Source organism: Oryza glaberrima, chromosome 1, assembly GCF_000147395.1.
Source record: "Oryza glaberrima chromosome 1, OglaRS2, whole genome shotgun sequence".
NCBI classification, from domain to species: domain Eukaryota; kingdom Viridiplantae; phylum Streptophyta; class Magnoliopsida; order Poales; family Poaceae; genus Oryza; species Oryza glaberrima.
In genome coordinates this window covers 24,800,927-24,822,001 of record NC_068326.1, presented here as the reverse complement: position 1 = coordinate 24,822,001, position 21,075 = coordinate 24,800,927, and the positions used below count along the sequence as shown (strand labels likewise).

At 43.3% G+C, this 21,075-nt stretch overlaps 5 protein-coding genes and 2 non-coding genes across 9 annotated transcripts; 4 read left to right on the top strand and 3 right to left on the bottom strand.

The window, feature by feature from the left end:
- The first annotated feature begins 6,704 nt into the window (after positions 1 to 6,704).
- Positions 6,705 to 9,014, top strand: LOC127767875 (cytochrome b561 domain-containing protein At4g18260-like). 2 transcript variants are annotated; one of them, XM_052293359.1, is made up of 5 exons: positions 6,708 to 7,233; positions 7,394 to 7,437; positions 7,594 to 7,755; positions 7,867 to 8,015; positions 8,088 to 9,014. In XM_052293359.1, the coding sequence occupies exons 3-5, from the start codon at positions 7,594 to 7,596 to the stop codon at positions 8,395 to 8,397; spliced, it is 621 nt and encodes a 206-aa protein (XP_052149319.1). In that variant the 5' UTR covers positions 6,708 to 7,233; positions 7,394 to 7,437; the 3' UTR covers positions 8,398 to 9,014. The 2 variants fall into 2 exon arrangements, with proteins under 2 accessions (XP_052149311.1, XP_052149319.1); XM_052293351.1 differs by having other exon boundaries at positions 6,705 to 7,437.
- Positions 9,015 to 9,091: 77 nt separating this feature from the next.
- LOC127767888 (uncharacterized) lies at positions 9,092 to 10,917 on the bottom strand. Its single transcript, XM_052293369.1, has 3 exons — positions 10,622 to 10,917; positions 9,841 to 9,906; positions 9,092 to 9,745 (listed from the first exon to the last, which is right to left on the bottom strand). Exons 1-3 carry the CDS (start codon positions 10,806 to 10,808, stop codon positions 9,435 to 9,437), a joined length of 564 nt encoding a protein of 187 aa, XP_052149329.1. The 5' UTR covers positions 10,809 to 10,917; the 3' UTR covers positions 9,092 to 9,434.
- Positions 10,918 to 11,100: 183 nt separating this feature from the next.
- LOC127767865 (uncharacterized protein At4g18257-like) lies at positions 11,101 to 13,867 on the top strand. 2 transcript variants are annotated; one of them, XM_052293340.1, is made up of 4 exons: positions 11,101 to 11,581; positions 12,405 to 12,716; positions 13,330 to 13,515; positions 13,744 to 13,867. In XM_052293340.1, exons 1-3 carry the CDS (start codon positions 11,211 to 11,213, stop codon positions 13,508 to 13,510), a joined length of 864 nt encoding a protein of 287 aa, XP_052149300.1. In that variant the 5' UTR covers positions 11,101 to 11,210; the 3' UTR covers positions 13,511 to 13,515; positions 13,744 to 13,867. The 2 variants fall into 2 exon arrangements, with proteins under 2 accessions (XP_052149300.1, XP_052149290.1); XM_052293330.1 differs by lacking the exon at positions 13,744 to 13,867 and having other exon boundaries at positions 13,330 to 13,733.
- A 580-nt stretch (positions 13,868 to 14,447) lies between these two features.
- Positions 14,448 to 17,098, top strand: LOC127767839 (GDSL esterase/lipase At4g10955-like). Its single transcript, XM_052293297.1, has 2 exons — positions 14,448 to 14,791; positions 15,839 to 17,098. Exons 1-2 carry the CDS (start codon positions 14,661 to 14,663, stop codon positions 16,872 to 16,874), a joined length of 1,167 nt encoding a protein of 388 aa, XP_052149257.1. The 5' UTR covers positions 14,448 to 14,660; the 3' UTR covers positions 16,875 to 17,098.
- Positions 17,099 to 17,139: 41 nt separating this feature from the next.
- TRNAR-ACG (transfer RNA arginine (anticodon ACG)) lies at positions 17,140 to 17,212 on the bottom strand. Its single transcript has one exon. It is a non-coding gene; the product is annotated as a tRNA-Arg (tRNA).
- A 154-nt stretch (positions 17,213 to 17,366) lies between these two features.
- On the bottom strand, positions 17,367 to 20,704 carry LOC127767898 (high mobility group B protein 14). Its single transcript, XM_052293381.1, has 5 exons — positions 20,371 to 20,704; positions 19,266 to 19,323; positions 19,151 to 19,195; positions 17,636 to 17,716; positions 17,367 to 17,543 (listed from the first exon to the last, which is right to left on the bottom strand). The coding sequence occupies exons 1-5, from the start codon at positions 20,547 to 20,549 to the stop codon at positions 17,505 to 17,507; spliced, it is 402 nt and encodes a 133-aa protein (XP_052149341.1). The 5' UTR covers positions 20,550 to 20,704; the 3' UTR covers positions 17,367 to 17,504.
- Positions 20,705 to 20,890: 186 nt separating this feature from the next.
- LOC127760918 (U4 spliceosomal RNA) lies at positions 20,891 to 21,041 on the top strand. The gene has a single exon (XR_008015191.1). It is a non-coding gene; the product is annotated as a U4 spliceosomal RNA (small nuclear RNA).
- Positions 21,042 to 21,075: the final 34 nt, after the last annotated feature.

Below are 21,075 nucleotides of genomic sequence, written 5' to 3'. Positions count from 1 at the left end.
TGTTAAGATTTTTTTCTTTGATTAATGTTGGGTGAGACGCGCTGATGATGGTGAATATGAATTTTCGTGGCAGGCCACATTGCGCCTTTCGTGGCAGACTAAATACGAATGATAATAGGGTCAGGAAATGCTGGGCATCTAATCCGCATTGCGCAGATTGCCCAGCTATTGAATCAGCAGACCACATCGTTCTAAGCTGCAAGTTGGCATATGAGATTTGGAAGAAAATCAACCTATTTGATCAGGCCGCCCATCGTTTTACGTTGCAAGTTGGTATCTGAGATTTGGAAGAAAATCAACCTATTTGATCAGGCCACCCAGAGTGCAGATATACTCCAGTTCGTTGAGGAGGGACTGTTGGTTACACCGGCGCATCTAAAACCTGGATGGCCTATTTGCTTCGCTGCTTGTTCACACAGTTTATGGAAAGCACGCAATCAAAAAACATTCAACCAAAGAGAGTATACAGCGGCTACCGTGATGCACCAAATCAGAGAATGTCTGCAAATGTGGGAGAACCGCGTCAAGCCACAATGCCGGACTCTAATGCGCAGTTGGGCTGCCTTGCTAGCATAGCAGCTATATCTCCCTACTCTTTTTATGTTCTTCTTTATGTTGTTTTCTTTTTCGTTTCTCTCTTCTTTCTCCCTTCTTTTTTCTTCCTTCCTATATCTCCCTACTCTTTTTATGTTCTTCTTTATGTTGTTTCTTTTCAGTTTCTTTTCGATCTTTGTACTTCTGTTGTAACACCTTGACTACCATTAATAAAATGGTTATAAGGTAGAGCCTCTCTACCTTTTTCAGTCAAAAAAAAAACATATCGCCGATGTCTGATGAGATGTGGTGGTTGCGATGGCGAGCATCCGTGAGCAGAGCGGCGGTGGCAACGAGAAGACCAGACACACACACACGAGTTACTTGGGGTGACAAGAAGAGTAGGCAAATAGTAGTTCTTAATGCGGGGACAATGGTGGAGCTAGTCATGGTGGTGACAACCCCCATAGTTGAGGAAGAGAGGCAAGATGAGAGGGAATGGACGAAGGAAGAAGATTGGGAGAAAAAAATAAGGACAATTATATTGAATCATGGACAATGTGGCAAGTGAGAGGATACCCACCTCAACTTTGTGGCAAATTTACTAAGCCACTTAACTATGTGAAAAACTAATTAAGTATGCTCCAATTTTTGAGGCAAACTACATAATTTTCCCTTTAATGTTAGGCCATGTTTTTTTGGAAGCTCAAGATGTGACGAGCAAACCGGTGAGAATATGGATAATTTGGGTCTAATATTTTTACTAGCATTTTATTCACAGTATATGAAAAAAAATTGGGTTGTTTGGAGGAGCCAGGGATTCTTGAAGGAGAATCTCAATTTCTATTTCAAGCTATTTCTGTTTATGCATGTTTTTTTAAGATAGTTCTGTTTATGTATGTTGGCTGGATGACTTAGCAGTTCTCATGTCTACCCTACCCCATGATGCATAATCTCTTTTGACGTACCACCTTTCCTATTGTATCAAGCTTTTGACGCGGGTAGCAATCAATTTTTATCATGGGATAAAGCAATTGAAAAGGGGAATGGAAACAGTATTCTGATTTTGTAGAGCATCTCTAGTTTTGGGTCCATATGCAAGCAAAGGGGAGAACAACTTTCATGGATACTATACTCGCTTCATCCTTCACTTTTTCCCCATTCATGCCTAAACTATAATTGACTGATCAATCTTAAAGAAGTTTAATGAACGTACGGTATCATGATACGACCTTAATTACAGATGGCATCACATTGTTTTTTAACTGCAAAGTATGTCTGAACTATCTCTTTTGATAAGTTAGAACTAGAAGCATGTTATGCGACATTGATATCAAAACTAGAGGTAGCTAACCGTGATAGTGTTATGATATACTCATATATGTGTGAGTTTAGTTTTTTTGCGAAATGTACAAATAAAATATTCTCCCGAGAAGACGTAGTATATGTGTATATGAACCATATACACATGTAGCCTAGTGGTTGCAGTGACCTGAGTAGCACCCCAAGGTCCTGAGTTTAAATCTCCATAGAAGCGAATTTCAGATTAGATTATTTGAGGCTAAGTTTCTTATTTGATAGGCTAAGTTCCTAATTTAAAAAGGCCGCATATATCCAGTTGGATGTAAATGCTGGTTAAAAAAAAACCCTTCTCTACAAAAAAAAAAAAAACCATATACTACTCGCATCAACATAACTAAATCCTGAGTGGTAATTCAATCATTTAGGTTTAGTCTGCAAGTAGTGTTTTATTTACAGCCATCATTGGGCATAAGAATGCCCTTTTATTTTCCTTCACTTGGAGAAAATTAAGTTGCGGTTGTTTTTTAATAATGGATTTTCATTAATTCAGCCTCAATATCCACAAAGGATATACACAAATAAAAGGATATAAAAGCACTTAGACTCATACCTTAACAAAGAAAACATACAACCATAAAAAGAAAACCCTACGACCTCGGCACATCCCTCCTTTCCAACATCCTCTCCTGAAACCGTCATATTAGGCGAGTGGAAATCGTCTAGTCGCCACCGCCCATAGTGCGTCGTTGCTACAAACCTCCGCTGGTGCCATTTTCATCCGCTTCAAATTAAGCAGCGGTTGTTACCATATCAAATTGTTTGAAGACATGCAGATCAAAAGGCCAACTGGTGCAATTACAAAAATAAAGAAGAAATACACAAGCAACTAAAATGTCTTTATCTCAACCTATTGGACTTGCAAAGCAAGCATCTTGGCTACCTGAAGAATTGATTTTTTTTTTTTTTTGCTTCACTTCAATTCTGGCAGCATGTACAGTTACAACTTCCAAGTTCAGTGAACTTCACTGACCATTTGGCTTAGAATGTAGATATATTCAGATTGGGCTCACAAACATGAAATTTCAGCAGCAAATCCGAAAGATAACCGAGGTTCTAGCGAGCATAGTTGGTATGATCGTTTTGCAAAGCAACTGCAATTTGCAAACAGATTTATAAAGAGCCCTCTAACAATTGTCTCTGGTGTTATTTGCCTCTCTTTTTCTTTGTGTACAGATAAAGCTAAACTGATCATTCTTCTTTTAAAACGGATCTGTTGTCACTTAGTGGAAAAGATACACTTAACATTGCATGTTGTGCTTATACTATTATCTAAAAAAAGAAACACTGAAATGACAGAGTTTGTGCAGGGGTCAGGAAAGCACTTTTTTGTAACAAACTTTTGTAATCATTCTCTTGAAACTTATTAGGTGCAACATACATGAAAATTCACCAGCTCATCCGATATTCTGATCACTGAAACAAGGATAAAAGAGGACAAGCATGTTGCATGTCTTCAGACTAACATAAATGCAGAATGCAGTGCCTATGGAAGCACATCAATTGGACAGAAACTGTGGGGGACCTGTATGGGCACTAGCATATACAATTATACATGTCATCGCAAAATCAGCATCACAGTTTAACAAAAAAAAAAAGAAATATTTCGAAGCATCTTACAAATCTCTATTATTCATAAGATAAAAACTGCTAATCCACAATCCTAATCAGAGGGCACTAATGGGTCTCAGCAGTTTATTCTAATCCTGGACCCAACATGAACCGATTTCCAGTGGCGATCATTGGTGAATTGCGGTTGTTGGAAAGCGGATGGCGAGCATCATTACGCTTCAAATGAAATGCATTTTCATGATCTAGCTATATAGCTAGCTACCGACTCCCTTATATTCTAAGAAAGTAAGTTGGTGATCAAGCTGCAGCAACCGTCCGTGTATCAGACATTCAGACTATCAGTGCTTGCAACAGCTTGTTGGGCTGAACTGTATCAGTTTTCTGCAACAACATGTTGGTCTCAATTGTCCTAGTTTGTGTGTACCACAATGCAAGATTGGAAAATACGTTGCATATCGTATTCTTGGAGCGATATGTTGGTCTCAAATCCAACTGTATGTAAGTTGTAGTGTTCTCTGGTACTAACAAGATTCAGAGTTGTGGCATTAGGGCTCTGTATGTAGTGCTAACTTTTTAAAAAATGTTCAAGCTTTTTGGGATTTAGTGTTGCTCACTGCTAAAGTGAAAGAAATGTGCAGACCAAGATCAAATGCTCTGCCTACACATCTGCATAACTTGTGAAATGAGCTTTTACCATTGACTTGTGAAAAAGCCAGTTTTATCACTGCATGCAGAGATGAAATGGAACATACAAACAATATAGGACTCATTATCTTAGGTGTGTTTAGTTCACGCCAAAATTGGAAGTTTGGTTGAAATTGGAATGATGTGATGGAAAAGTTGGAAGTTTGTGTGTGTAGAAAAGTTTTGATGTGATGGAAAAGTTGGAAGTTTGTGTGTGTAGGAAAGTTTTGATGTGATGAAAAAGTTGGAAGTTTGAAAAAAAAAGTTTGAAACTAAACAAGGGCTAAAGCATCATGGGATTGACTGAACTTTACACCTTACAGAGGAGAAGAACCATATAATGGTGGCATGGAGACCAAAGGCTGCAATGCATTGAACTGCTCAACCTTTTTCACTGGTCTTTCACTGGCCATGCATGGATCCATGGACAAACTGAGCATTAGACCAGGATCTAATGAGTGAGACTGCTGCCTTCCAAACTCCCAAGTATACAACTCATAGCATGTATGCCATTTGGGAGGCCGGCGTTTCAGTATGCATGCTTTGCGAGTATATAATTTTGCCAGCGTGTGACGTTTGAGTTGGAGATTTGTACAACATTATCTTGTCAATTATCGGTAGTCTCCCATGTCTGATTCTGCCTTGGCTACTTAACGTTAGGCAAAGCTGGGAGAAATGATTGTATTTGGGAGTATAAAAATGGCCAGTCATTGTAAGCCTTGTCGCCTAATTGCTGTTCTTAAGCACTTTATCTAGCTCTTTCTATAAACCCATCATAGCAAACTTTAACTTTTTTTTAGAGTAAAAGCGCGGCATAGACAGTTTGATGTAAACATTAACTAACAACTTAACGTTATCTCTGATCTTGTGGATTCCTTCATTATTCAGAAAGTAATGGTTCTGAAAAAAAAATAGGAAGTGCAAATCTTTCACTCGCGGAATTGCAGGCACCAGCATACACCAACTAATTTCACAGTCCATCCGCAATTGATCTGCCTACGATGAGTAACCGTTACGGACAATCAGCTCATTTGGTCACAAAACGGTTAGTTCTGTTAAGGCATGATTACATTTACACGTATCACTTTTTTTGATGCATCACTATCACATATGCACACCATCTTGACATACATATATACCGTCACCACTTCACACAGTAAAACTCCACTCGTCATAATACTCACTCGATCACTGCAGCGTCAAGAAACGTAACCAATGATCATATGGTTTTACAAGTAAAAACATTGAGCTCCAAAAATGAACAACTGCGAGCGATAGTTAGATGCAAAAATCCTCCAGGAAGAGAAGAACGAAGTTCTCAAAAAAGAAAGAAAGAGAAGAATGAGACAGTCAGAGTAGGGCTCTTGACATGGACTCGTTAACTGAACTTCCATTAGCAACGACTTGCTAGTAGCTTTGCGGCTTCATACGCCATGCAAATCTCCCAGCCCTATCAATCTTTTCATCTTTCCCTTTGCAGCCAAAAATCACACGGATCAAAATGAAAGCTACTCCGTAGCTAGCCAGGAGGTATCTTGGCAAAAGCCATACATGGATTTATTGAAGCATCAAACATGCAGACAGAGAGTTGGTGAGAAGGCAACACCAAATACATTGTGAAATGTGTTCTATTTATGTGAAAGGGCATGTAGCGGTGTAGCCTAGTGGTTGCAGTGGCCTAAGTAGCACACAAGGTTCCGAGTTTAAATTTTCATAGGAGTGAATTTCAGATTGAGTTATTTGAGGGCTAAGTTCCCTATTTGATAGGCTAAGTTCCTAATTTTTTTATAAAAACTTTATATATCTGGTTGGATATAGAGGCTGGGTAAAAATACCATTCTCTAAAAAAAAAAGTGTTCTATTTCCCATTTTATACTGCTTGGGGAGTAAAAAAGTGTTCCATTAAATTTGAAAAGATGAGTTCTATCATTTCTACAACGAGATGATTTACAATGATCTTTATTGCTGTAGAAATCAATCTAAATTGTAGAAATCCAATGGATCGTATATATTTATGATATCACTCCAACTACTAGTAGTAGAATGTTGAGGTCACTTTTACTAGTGATAATGTTGGTAATAGAATACCATGAAAAATGTTAAAAAGCGAATTTCTGCTACCCCAGACACCTGGCCGGCACTCCAGAACCAAACGTTTGATGACTCTCTGCTTTTGCGTTTCAGCTGGAAGCACAACTTCGCGCGTAGCTAGCTTAGAGCAGCAAACCGTTGCTCACCGCACCGCACCGCACCGAACCACCACAGCAAAAGCCTCTCTCTCTCTCTCTTTATTTTTTTTAATACGCAAGAAGCGCATCTTTATATTAAAAAGAAATAAATGTACGTACAAAACAGGCAAAAAGACGCAGCGAAGGGGACAGAGGAGAACCAAAAGACTAATCTCCAACTAAATTTTGCGACCCTTCTCCACTAACATGAGCTCCTCTCTCTCTCTCTCTCTCACCTTCCCGGCGCGGCCGGCCTACCACAGCCATCATCACGCCATCCACGGAGCGGCAAAAGCTCGGCGAAATGCGCCCAAAAGCGCCTCTCATTTCATCAGTATGATCACCACCCCCGGTTCCCACACGCAGCAGCGCAAAGTCCACCCCCGTAGTATATTTGCAGGAGCTTTCGCTGCTGTGCTCATATCAAAATCTCCCCCACGGGCCACACGCGGCGACACCGGCACACCAACTGAGCCCTCGTTGCTTGATATAGATCATTAGATCGTTCCCATTGGTTGGCTACAAAGGTTGTTCGCCATCTTCGTCTCTCCTGGGACTGGTAGCCACCGCATTGTGAGGAGAGATTTCAGAAGGCGATTTTTGGTTCTTTAGTTCAGAGTTCAGGCAGGTTTCTCTTTCATGTTCTTGGGATTCTGTGGCAGTGAGAATCTTGGCAGAGAGGAAGAAAGGATGCCTTTGAGGTAGCATGAGGTGAGGTGAGTGAGTGAAGGAGAGGGGATTCATACGGATTTGCAGCCTCTCTTCTCCTGCCATTGTTCAGTCCGAGGACTGCATTGTGTGTGGTTGCCCTTCTTCAGTTTAGCAGTTAATTTCACTGCCAAGGCTTGATTTGAAGGTTCGTTTTTGAGGAACTCTTGGTGACTTTTATGTTCTAGGAGTGGCTGAATTGACTAGCAAAATGTTTGTATCTGCAAGAAAGAGACTGTTCTTTCTGTTCATAAGTTCTCTACTTCTGTTGCTTCTTGCGCCGTCTGATGGCTCATCAAACTCCACAGCGAATCTCAATCAAAGCCACAAGAAGACCGGACGTACTTTGGAGGTATCAATATTTTTCTTGCATCCAAGATTTCTCAATCACATTCTAATTTGTACTAGTTCTCAATTATATTCAGGGAATAAGTCTTAAGTGTTTCTTTTAATTGTTTTGGTAAAAAATTTGTTAGCTTGCTGATTGCAACAATTACGTTTCTTGCAGATGACACCCAAAGTATTATTTCAAATCAAGCTGCATGCATTGTTCCACTGGTCTTCTTTTGGTTTCTTGATGCCTGTAGGGATAATACTAGCCAGAATGTCAAGCAAATCTAAAAGCGGCAGGAGCATCAGAGTCCTTTTCTATTGCCATGTCATTTCTCAGGTCTGCACCTTCTACAGGACATAACAGCTTTGCTTTAAAGTTTAAAATGTTCCCTTTTCTTGTTATTTTATAGAACACCAGATAATATTGTGTGTCTGATTGAGTTTGCAGATTGCAGCTGTCCTTCTTGCTACCGGCGGTGCGGCTCTTTCACTAATGAACTTTGAGAATTCATTCAGTAACAGTCACCAGAGAGTAGGATTAGCATTGTATGGATTCATGTGGCTCCAGCCGCTTATCGGTTTCTTCAGACCAGAAAGGTAGAAGAAAACTACTTTCTCATGATTCTTACAAAGTTTTCTCTAGGATTTATCCTTTTTGTGTTTCTGCAGAGGTGTTAAGGTAAGGAGCTTGTGGTACTTCCTCCACTGGCTTCTTGGCATCGCAATTTGCGCAACTGGCATTACAAATGTCTACATTGGCCTTCACACATACCATGAGAGAACCACAAAGAGTGTGAAGCTTTGGACCGGCCTCCTTACTTTCGAGCTCTCCTTACTGCTTTTCTTCTACCTCTTGATAGACAGATGGAGCTACATGATGAAGCAAGGAAATGCCCCTATCGAGCAGCTAAGACCTACCGACAATCGCAAAACCTATCCGACAACTCTTCGGAAGGAATTGGGTATGGTGCAAGAGTGAGATGCCCAAATGAAAAGACAACTTAGGAGGGCAGGTGCTGTAAAGTTTGCTGAGAAAGATGGTAATGCTGCTCAATGGTTTGGTAATTTGTTGGTTTGAGAGGTGTGCCTTGAACACTGTACAGTTCTATACTTTATTGAGATTGAAGAGGATTATGGAGCCCTCTGGTGCTGTATCTTGTGCTGTGCATTTAAGATTTTGTTTCAAACCACCGTTTGTACTGTTTGTGAAAAAGTACAGATATGCAACATTTAGGCCTTATTCGTTTTGAAGGATTCCTAAAGGAAATCTCAATTCCTTTAGAATAAGCACTATTCATGCATTCGGTTTGTAGGATTCAAAGGAAAATTTTCCATAGAAACTATTCCAATCCTCTAAAAATCCTCCAAAATGTACTAATTCCATAGGAATGAAAACATCTACTCTATCCTCTTTTGTTTAGCTCGGTGGAGGAAAAATTCCTTTGTTCCAATCCTTTGTTTTGCACGTGCATTCCTACATTATTCCTACGTTTTTCCTATTCCTGTGATTTAGAAATCCTGTGAACCGAATAAGCCCTTATATTTCTCAGGCAAGAAATTATTGTCTACTACTATTTACGTTCTTTTTGCAGACGTTTTTTTTTTCAAGTTTGCAGGGTCAGTAGAAGCAACAGTGCAACACTTTCCCATGCCAATTCTAAAATGATTACAAATATGAAATTATAGCACATATATTATTTTGTAAATCTATATGCAAGTATGCAAGTTGAATCTCTGTATAACATCATACGATTGTTTCAGTTTCAGAACATCATTATCGTCGTGTTTAGATCCATTCTATCGATGCTCCCTTGTGCTAGATTTATGGCACATCAAATTCTTACAAGTTACAGCATCACATATACCGTAGCAAGCAGATCAAAATGGACCAAACCTACTTACCCATATACAAATCTGACCATATATATATACAGTTTCTCTTGCAGAGCAAAAGTATGTTCCTATATATTAAAGGTCTGAAGATGAGTACTAAAAAACACACACCTTCATATATATTCACGGCAAGAGCTGCACATAACCAGTCAGGACTGCAATAGCTAAGATGGCCAATGGCGGCACTAGGACAAATGCGCCAACGGTGGCGAAGAACACTGAGTCGTTCCGTCCACTGACCTTGGTGAGCAGGGCCTGCCTCTTGATGTTCCTCCTCTGGGAGACGGTCAGGGAGTTGAGTTTCTTCAGACCTTCCTTGAGCTTCTTGCCCAACGGGAGGGTGTACTCACCGTCCCTGTCACCGATAACCGCTGAAAGTTGCTCACGAATAGTAGTTTGCACACGGGGTTCTGTAGGAGCACCGTTCTCCACGCCTGATGAGCCATTGTGATTAGTTGCCACATATGCTAATTTTGGGACATGAATGAGAAAGAACAACGCAGAATTGCAGGTTTTGTGTGGAACATACCAATGCCATCAGATGTAGGGGTTGTCAGCTGCTCCAGGAGATCCAACTGGGTGCGCGCCGAAGAAACTTCAGAACAAAATGTGTCAATGTTAAGCCATTTGGCAACAAAAGTAGCTTCATGGGAACAAGTAGGCTATATGTTCAATACTTCAATGCAACAAAATGAACTAATAATATATTGTAGTACCCATACTTCAAATCCCTGGACTATGTAGCTACATTTATGCTAATAGAAATGGGGGGCCTGGGCATTGCTCTAAAAAAATTAAAGACAAAAAATACTTCAAATCCCTGACAGACTTTCTTCGAAAATAAAAACCTGACAGCTTAACACAACTCAATGATACTACAGTACTTCTGAAATTTATGGTCGAGAGATTAGAATCGTTTAGCAATTGAATTCACACCATGTCTGTCTATGTACCGAATTGCACAAGCTAGAGTGGTATGACTACACGAACACGACAAAATTTTCTTAATTCTAATTGTCCGGGTGTATTGTGGCGATTCTTTTGAGTACTATATCTAGAAATCCCTGCCGACTCCTCATTGGCGTCTTTTCGAACACAATTTACACGTTGCAAAATAACTCTGATTGAGCATACAAGTGCAGACTGCAGAGACACTGAAGCAGTTCGTGGACTACTAATTATTAGTAGTTAGGCTAGCTTACATGCCAGATCTTCACATCTTCTCTGGACATTTTCCTAGAGGACATTTCAATCCTACACATATGAGAATCCAGATGTAACTATCGAAGTCGAGGAGGTGTACGGTGTACCTGAGATGGCGGGGTCCTGCGTCGCGCCTTCCTGCCGGGCGGCAGCCGCGGCCTTGCAGCCGGCGCCCAGCGATCTCTGCACCGGGGAGACGGCCGCCGCCCTAGGCGGCACCCTGCTGCTCCTCACGGCCGCCGCGTCCACGGCCTGGAGCCTCGTGGCGGACGAAGGCGGGAAGCTGCACGCCATGGCTCACCCTTTCCTCCTCCTCCTCCTCCTCTTCCTCGACTTCGCTGGAAAGTCGGTCGTGGCAAAAACAAAAATTCGATTTCAATTCCCTTTTCCCGTTTTTTTCGTGGCGAGCGAGCTTGCGTCACCGGCCTTCACGGTTCCAACCACAAGGGGAGAGGAGAGGAGGGAAGCCGCGCTGCGCGCACCACATGTTTGAGCTCCGTGCCACTGAGCGGCCGGGCCCACTGAGCCAGCGACTTGGGCCGCATTTCGTGGAAGAGGCCCATCAAAACGAGTACAAACTCCAGCCCAGCCCACTTCGCCGAGTCGCCGACCTCCCCTCTCCTTTCCTCTTCTTCCCCACCGGCGAGTCGGCGGCGACCGATCCCTCCCCGAGCCGCCGCCGCCGCCGCCGCCGCGATGTCGTCGCCGGGAGAGAGCGGGCCTTCGGCTTCGGCAAAGGACACGGATGCCGCGCAGAGGGCGCAGGAGCAGGAGCCCGGGAAGCAGGGGGGCGCGACGAGGGAGCGGCGGATGGAGTCGCTGGGGTGGCTGACGGAGTCGGCGGTGATGCCGAAGAAGCACAAGGCCATCGAGGGGGTCGGCGCCGCGTCCATCCTCGACCTCAAGGCGCAGCTCTACCGCACCCAGGAGGAGGCCCGCAAGCCCACCGCCCACGACGCCGCCGCGGCGGCTGCTGCCTCGGGCGAGTTCCGCCGGGCCAAGAAGCGCGCCGCGCCTGGTGACCCCCTCGGCGCGAAGAATTCCGGCGTCGATGCCCGCGCCCGCAAGTACGTCTCCTTACTACTTCTCATCGACCTGATTATCCGGGGAATTGACGAATCAGTCCCAATTGCTGCCCTTTGCTAGGTATTAGATGCCTTGAAATGGTTATTGTTCATATGATCTAGTAGTAGGAGGATGAACGGAATACTTTAGTTGCAATCTGTAGTTAATCCTCATCGTTCTTTGCTGAACAAAATGAATAATCCCCTTTGCAACATGACTAGATTTGGTTTGGGCTTATAAATCTAGGTTATGTGACTTGCCTATCATACAAGGCAGCAAGCTGGAATTACTTCAGAACAATATCAGTAACTGGTTCATATTGGAGATCAATGTTTTTATGCTTCTTTGTATTGGATGTCATGGAATTTGATTAGGTAAAACAATTTTAGATAGTGTACCTTTTAGCAATTGTACAGCTGGTAACAAATGTAGGGCCCGTTGCCTGTACTTCTGCTACATTGGTCATTTCTCCATAAAGACACAGCTTTTGTTCACTAGTGGAAATTAACAATGGATATGATCAAAGAACAATTACGGCTAGATGTTACTATTTGATGTTCCTTCCATCTTGCTCAGACCAATCATCTGATATCCTGACCACAATGGCTCTTAAGAAGAATTTCCTTTTCTCATTCAGCATTTCTACACATCATCAGCTAACTCTCCCCTTTGCATTTGTCTAGTGTAGCATTTCTAAGAATGTTGATTACGTATTTTGCTTATTATGACGTCCATAATATGCTACCTGTGTTTTTTCCCCTCTTGCTCATGCTCTTGACCAGCACTAATGCCTAATTCCTACTTTGATATTTGCTTTTGCAACAGAGATAAGTTGGAGCTAAAAGCTGTGAAGGATGGTTCAGTAAGTTATGCTGCCTTAGAAAAGAAGGCAGAATTGTATGAAAAATTATCAAGAGGCGAGATACCTGATGAAGAAGACAAGGAAAAATATTGTGTTGACTTTTTCCAAAAGAGTTTCGATCATGTCTATGAGCCTCGGCAACCAGAGAGCCAGAGTGTTATTGACAGGGCAGAACCAGAAAATGACAATGATGATTCTATGTCAAGTGCCAAACCAGTAGGCCTTGGTCGAACTGGCACTACTATTGACAGAGATGAGCACAAGCGCTTTGTAAGGTACTGTTTTCTCTGGACTTGGCACAAGTGAATTTATTTGTGTTTTGAGTTGCTATTTATCGCCCGTTTATTTCCAAAGCATGCGTATAAGTGTATTGCTCTGATACTGAAGAAGAGCAAAAACATAATTGGTTGTCCTTGCATTTTAGTCATTTGATGCTTACATAGACCATTCAACATGAATTTACTTCCTAAAATGTTGGTATTTTGTGCATTTCTGTGTACCAACATTTCTTTTTAGCATGCCCATATAGCCATAATCAATTGTAGTAATCCTTAACAACAGTGTTGTGCCGCCAAACAGTTCACATACTTAAGTCCAGATCTCTTCATGTGATCAGGACCGTTTGTAAATCTTTACAAGCTGTGTTCATCGGCACGATGTAAGGCCTTCCAGTTTCAGTAAAAAGGAATAACATTTCATCAAGAGCTTAATGTGTAAAATACGAAGGCAAATAATTCTTTCCTGAACATTTAGATGTGCAACTATGTCATCAGCTACCAAGTGATACTATCATTTAACTTCCAACATTGACACTTATGTAGTTCTGTTAACATTACGACAATACTGTGTCTCAGGCCTTTTATTGACTTGTGCCATGATGTTCTGCAGGGAGGTTCATGAGGAAGTAAGTGAGGCAAGGCAGAAGGCTTCAACAATGAAATCCCGACGACAAGAGCAGGAGGCTGCTCGTAGAGAGAAACTCAAGCAGGCTTATTTGAAGAAACGCCTGGAGAAGTTACTTGCTGAGAAACGGGCCACTTCATCAACCGACGACCTACCAGCTAGCTAGTCCAGGTTTTGTATGTCCTCACTTATGTCCTGTAGCAGCCTTAGTAGTTTCATGGCAACTCATCATGAGTTTTCCTTTGAAAGTGGTTCTTTGATTTAGCAGAACCAAATTCAGAAAACGTTGTCATGTAAAGTTGTTTCTACAGTTTGATTCAAACAATGTTGTTTCTACAGCATGTAATTGTACAAATCTACACAATTGAAAGGCATCTTCATCTTCATGTGATTTACCAGGTCTTACTGTGAGTCCCTGGGTGATTCCTCTCTTGTATGCAACCATAATCCCTTTAATTAGGGGGAAGCATGGTGGTATGGAGCCATGGTGGTGAAGTAGTGGGTGCATGACTTTACCCACCAGAGTTCAAATCCTAGAGCCCACGAATATTACAGGCCTGTTTGGCACAACTTCAGCTTCAGCTCTACCTCTCTTGGAGCTGGAGCTCAGCCTAATATTTTCAGCTTTATCTATAATGGGAGCGGAGCTAGGTGGAGCATTCTCACAAAATGAACTAGAGATGTGAAGCTGAGTTTAGACTGTTCCACAACTCTACTCTAGATGTAACTCGTAGAGCTAAATTTAGGAGTTAGAACTCTACCAAATAGACCTTACACATATGCAGGTTTGCTTTCAACAGAATTTTAGTGAGGTTAGGAATATGCCACTAGTTTGTTTATAGGCTAGTCATTTAAACTGACTCACAGAAAAACTGGTTGTTTGTTTGGGCTTCGGTTTCTTAGTCAGGTGTAATTCTGCCATTGTAACCATTTGAGAAGCTTCTCGTGGGGCATATATCCCTTCTGCGCTGTACTGTAATTCGGTGCATGCATATGCATAGCTAACTCAAAAGCTGGCCAACGTCACGACCAAAATCTCGTTGGTTGTAGGTGCCAACTTTAAAATGGTACCAGTGCACAACCGAGAGGAGAAAGAAGCAGGTTCCATATTCTATATTCCTTTTGTTTGGATGAAAGAGAACCGCTGGTGTTAAAGAAAACCAAGGATAAAAAGATCGCTGGCGCTTTCTGTGATTCTTTCCAAATCGGCACATAAATTTCTTGGGCCGAACTGCATTTCATCCCGCCTCCTCTCCTGCGAGTTGTGCGTATTGTTCCCTGCGTCACTGCGTGCTCTTGAGGCCGAAAGGAACGGGATGGCCAAGACGGCGCCGGAGCAGAAAGCAGTGACGCCGGCGGCGGCTGCGGCGAGCCCGTTCGAGTTCCATGTGTATGGGCCACGCAACCTGTCGTCGACGACCTGGAGAGACCTCCTTCGATCGAGCTGGTAAGTTACTCTCGCGCAAAAGAAAGATACGATTTCAAGATCAAAGAAGGCTGCTTGGTTAAGTTCAACGATCTTTGTATGTGTGTGTGTGTGTGTTGTGTGTGTGTGTTGTTGGGGGATCTTCTTTTCAATGAGTTTTTATAGGTTTAGATCATTTTGGTTGTGCTACGGTGCTTGCGGAGTTAGCATTGTTTGAGTTATTTGTTTGATCTTCTTCAATTCCTTTACTGGGATATAGTTCATGTCCTCAATGAAGAACTAGGATTGTTTGTCAGGTTGTAAATAGTCCGATCAACAATTTTGGCTTTAGTCGGTTTATGTGCCTAATACAGGACTGGTGGTGAAAGTTTTAAAATCATGTTCTAAACAAGTTGAGAGTATATTTAAAAAACCACAACTCTCTTGTCAGAACTATAAGTTTGCTACAAACTTTAGATAGATATTTCACAAAACTACAACAAAAATAAAATTGTTTTATTTATCAAATAAACTACAAATTTAAGTATTACATGTGAGCCCAACTTGCAACAAAGCAGTAATATATTTGTGTCTGATGAGGGGGGCCTAATCGGTCAAACAAAAGTTTACAATTCTACGATAAAATCATTAACTATTATTGTAGTTCTATGAAATGGCGCAACTAATAAATCGATAATTTGATAGTACAATACTTGCAGTCTACTCCATTTCAAATTATAAGTCGTTTTAACTTTAGTCAAAATTTAACTATTTTAAATCTGACTAAGTTTATAGACAAATATAAAAATATTTATAGTATCAAATTAGTTTTATTAAACTAATAATTAAATATATTTTCATAACATATTTGTCTTGGGTTGAAAATGTTATTTTTCTATAAACTTCATCAAATTTAAAGCAGTTTGAAGTAAAAACGACTTACAATATGAAATAGAGGGAGCGGCGAAATTTACTTCGAAAAAAAAAGAGGAGTTACACCTGCACAGTTGTGCAAAAGCATTCCCCTCTTGCAGCCAGCTACAGCCTACAGCGGCTTCTCACGTTGTTGGCGTTGCGCGGCGCATGCAGGAAGAACGCCAACTACCGGCGAATGGTGATCGCGTGCTTCATCCAGGGCGTCTACCTGCTGGAGCTCGACCGGCAGGAGAGGCGCGACGAGCGCACCGGAGCCCTGGCGCCGCAGTGGTGGCGCCCCTTCAAGTACAGGCTCGCCCAGGCGCTCGTCGACGAGCGCGACGGCTCCGTCTACGGCGCCGTGCTCGAGTGGGACCGCCAGGCCGCGCTCTGCGACTACATCCCCTTCCGCCCCGCCGGCGCGCCCGCCGCCGTCGTGGCGCTGCGGGGCACGCTCCTCAGGGCGCCCACGTTCCGCCGCGACGTCACCGACGACCTCCGGTTCCTCGCGTGGGACAGCCTCAAGGGCTCCGTCCGCTTCGCCGGCGCGCTCGCCGCGCTGCGCGCCGCCGCGGGCAGGCTCGGCGCCGGGAGCGTGTGCGTCGGCGGCCACTCGCTGGGCGCCGGGTTCGCGCTGCAGGTGGGGAAGGCGCTCGCCAAGGAGGGCGTCTTCGTGGAGTGCCACGTCTTCAACCCGCCGTCCGTGTCGCTGGCCATGAGCCTCAGGGGCTTCGCCGAGACCGCCGGCGAGCTGTGGGGGCGCGTGCGGTCGTGGATCCCCTACTACGGTGGCTCCTCCTCCTCCTCCTCCCAGGCCGCGGACGCCCGCGGCGGCGGCGAGAGCGAGGAGGCGAAGGCGATGTGCAGGTGGCTGCCGCACCTGTACATCAACACCAACGACTACATCTGCTGCTACTACAACGACGCGGCGGCCGGGACGGCGACCGTGGCGGCCGGAGGAGGAGGAGGCGGGAGCGCGAGCGGCAAGGCGGTGGCGGCGGCTGCGGCGGTGCGAGGGACCGGCGGCGGCGGCGCGCGCGTGGCGAGGATGCTGGTGGCGTCCAAGGGCCCGACCAAGTTCTTGGAGGCGCATGGGCTGGAGCAGTGGTGGGCCGACGACGTCGAGCTGCAGGTGGCGCTCAACCACAGCAAGCTCATCGACCGGCAGCTCAGGTCGCTCTACGCCGCCCCGCCGGCCGCCGCAAGCTAGGCCGACGAAATTGCTCTCAACCAATGACGTTGATTGTACTGCTTTAGTACCCAGATTACATTCTACCTGGAGGATTTACTTACGAGTATCTCAAAGGTTTATAGAAGAGTGGTTAAAAAAAATTGCGTAAAAAAATTAAGATTATGATATCTCAAAAACAAATAAAGCGAGTTTGATTATTCACATTTCGAGCAAACAAAAGAACCATTGTAACTGAACTGGAAAAACTTAAAATGAGAGAGTGAAAAAAAGAGAGACAAAAGAGCGACTCCGCTGGGGATCGAACCCAGAATCTCTGGTTCCGTAGACCAGCGCCTTATCCATTGGGCCACGGAGTCCTGGATGCCTAATGTGGCATACCATTTTTCTTTAGTTAAAATGAATGACCAAGAGAATTGTAATTTCGGCGCCCAAAGATTTAGTTATTTCAAGCACTGGTGGTGTACCAGCGAATACTCGATCCAAAGCTATCACTTTATCACAAGACGATAGTTCACTCTAGAATGAGCAGGAAACTGACTATATATAGATTCCATTACAAAGCTCAGTGCCTCAGTTCTGTAATATACAATTGATTCGTCCATCCAATTACTTGGGTGAACCATCGGAACAACTACCCGACGTTCACCTCTAGTCGTAATCTGATTCCTCGGACAATTCACCGCTTTCCTGCATTGAAAATAAGGTAAGTATGATTTTATGCATGGAAAAATTGAATAGACACGAAAAAAACACGTGCAATATATATGCAGAAAATACACCTTTTTCTTGTCAAATTCAGCCACCGCCTTCTCATACTCTGCACGCTTCTCGGTTGCTATATCATAATACTTCACTCTTTCCTGGTGTAATGAACAAAAGTGAAATTGTTGACATAAGTATGATATGAGTTTATGTCTAAAATGCAATGCGCAAAAATGTGAAATGAAGTTGTACATATCTGATATGAGATATTGTATTGCCTAGACCATTTATTTTGACAATGAGTCAGAATTCCTACATAGTCCACTGTGTACTAAACTGATAATTTGAAAGCATAGTATTATTTAAGAACCCAAAAGAAGAGCCTGAAAAAACAAAGGAAATATATATTTACCAATCAAAAGTTCAAAACAACACAAATAGTTCACCCGGCCTTTTCTGGCTTTGATTGCATGAATGGTCTTTGAGTGAACCCAGACTGCTGGAGCCAACAATTTCTATCTTTTCCTGGTTCAACTGGCAGTTTGGTCCAAACTATGATTTCTAAAAAGGAAAATTCCAAACTACATATCTGGTATTTAAAGCTCTAAGGAATCCACAGGTGATCTTGATATGCTTCACAGCAGTAGCACCTTCTTTTGTTTTCCCTATGGGTTGGTAGCATGAAAAAAATAGGAAACATGGGTATTTGGCAGTTGGCACCAAATCCTTTGAAATGCGACTATACTAAACATACATGGAATGAACCTACTGAACAAAAGGGGGAAAAAGTAAATATGCAATCATGTACCATTATCCAACTGAACAGTAGATGTAACACCTACAAGTACATTCTTGGGCTTCTACAGTTACAGTCCATGTCAATGTATTACTTTAGCTGTTTGAGCGTGTCGGCTACAAAGCTTCTACAGTTGCAATATATGTCAATCCGATCCTTCAGCTATTTCGTTAGAATTACTCCCTAGAGGCCTAAACTCAATGATCACTTTTTTTGTAGGCTGTACCAGTTAATTCAAGGAAGTTTAGAATAAATAGATTAGTTATCTAGTTTTAACACTAGGCACATAAACAGTAGACAAAAAAGAGCAGATATGGCTCAAATATCCCTTTTTAAACTTCGAAATTAAACCTTACAAATACAATACACTGAAGCAGGAACTTCTGCTTGATGGTTTAAAAAAAAGTGATTTTGAAACAAAAGAATAAGTCAATATACATCTCAACTCCGCATGTACAGATTTGTGGTGCCATCATGTTTCTATCAATCATTTTATGTGTTTGTTGGGTTTGCTACCATGCCAAAATGTTGGCAATGCCAAAACATAGGCAAGTTTTGGCACTTCCAGATTTTTGGCAACTTTTGTGTGGTGTAGGTAAATTTTGGTAGCAAACCAAATGGTGCCAAATTACTATACAAGAAGCCAACATTTTGGTAGGGCAAGTTTTGGCTTCAAACCAGAACAGCCATGCGTTACAACTTACAGAGAAGCATGGTTTGGTACTTGAGTGATAGAAAATTTACAGCGACTAGAGACCTAATTGACCACAAACATCACTAAGGTGAAATTACAAACCTCAAATGTCATTGTATTCCATTTCTCGCCACATGCCTTCCCTACCTGCAGGGTAAGATATATTACTAGATGACTAAGTAGCTTAAAGCTTCAACGTTAACTGATGGAAACTTACTTCTTGCATTGATTTTACACTTGGATTTTCTTCCTTGTAAGTTTTCCGAAAATCCTCCCTTCAGCAGACCATAACAGTTTTTCAGTAAAACTTGACTGAGTTGATTCAGTACAAGATATGAAAATAAGAGGCAAAAACAACAGAGTAACTTTTGTGTTTTGGTTACACCTAAATGGCTAAGTTTATGTGAAACACCTCAAGGAAGTAAGCACTATGTTTAATGTTGATGACTGGATGCGGTATAAAGCATCTAGACAATTCTGGTAGCATGTAAATGTTGCCATTACTCTCTATCAGTAGCTAAAACACTTCGTGACCATCAAAAGCATGACCAAGTCAAAAACATATGCATTCATTTTATATCAGTAACCACACATCTTTCGATGCAATTGTGGACAAGGAACATCAGATATGCCTGTTCAATTAGGTAAAGGCTGTGCCCTTCGCATATGTTGCAGGGGAAGCACACACTTTGGTACTAAAAAAAAAAAGTGGTGCATAGTTTCAGTTGCCAACTCCCAAGATAGGACCACAAAATAACCTGCCTCACTCCGTCTTTAGGAAAAAACAATCAAATTCTAATGAAGAACAGGGCAATCCTATATAATATCGCAGGATAACTCAAATAGGAATCTAGGATCCCAGCCTTCCAAAATGAGATGTAAACAATGCCAATCTACATAAACTTGGGGTGAAACCTGATTGCACAAGCTACAACAATGAGTCCATCCATGACTAGGGAACAAATCGAAAAATGCACCTCAGATTGAGATGCCCTGTAAAACCTAGTAAATTCAGTCCCTAACATACCCAACCATTTTCCTAATTGCCACGGACCGGAGGCAGTATCGTAAATATTTCGCATGCGAACTTGCTGCACCGTATTACCACCAAGGCACCACTCAATTCGAAGTTGGTGAGTAAAAAAGCTCCTAAAACAAAGTTCTAATCTATGCAAGGAAACAATTCGATTAATAAAAAGAAAAAGAAATAAGCCCCCGGTAACAGCAGCACCAATCACCTCGTGGCAAGAGCCAGCCACGGCACGCACTGACAGACCAGGCAAATCCACACAAAGAGAAAGGGAACCAGATAATACACGCACATGAAGTAGAAGAAGGCGGTGGGCGGCTTCTTGGGGCGGCGCCGGTCGACGAGGGGCTGCCCCTTCTTCCGGGACGGCGGCGGCTGCGGCTGCGGCGGCGGCGGCTTGGGCCGCGGCTTGACAGGAGGCAGCCGCACCGTCTTCAGCGGCTTCGGCGCCGTCTGCGACCTCGTCTTCATCCCTCCGCCGCCTGGGCCGCCGGGGTTTTTAGTACACGCGGCGAGGGTTTAGGCCCCGAGCAGCCGGAGCCGGAGGAGACGGAGGTTTGCAGCGGCGAAAGGAAAAGAGACGGCGAAGCGAGGCGGAGAGGAGAGAGTAGACTAGATCTCTCGTTGGGCCGGCCGTGCGGCCCAGTGGAGCTGGGCTTTCGGCCCATGCAGCCTCGGCCGCTGCTGGTACAAGTGGCGCGGGGCGTTGTGCGTGCTGGTTTTGCGATGGATTAGTACCACCTCGGTAGATGGAGGAGAGGGAGGGGGACGTGATGGGTATAAGACGGGGGTGGGGGGCTAGCGAGAGAGGCATCTTTGCGCTTGGGGCAATGACGCAGCTAGTGAGGTAATACCGAGGCGCGTCAATTGCTGGTTGAAAACTATTTCCAAACCCCCTCTTTGGCCCGTCAGGGCCACTGAGAATTTCTGGAAGGGCTCCTTCTCTTCGGGGAGGGTAAAGCCCTACAAATTTTGAATCCCAAAATTTTTATATCTC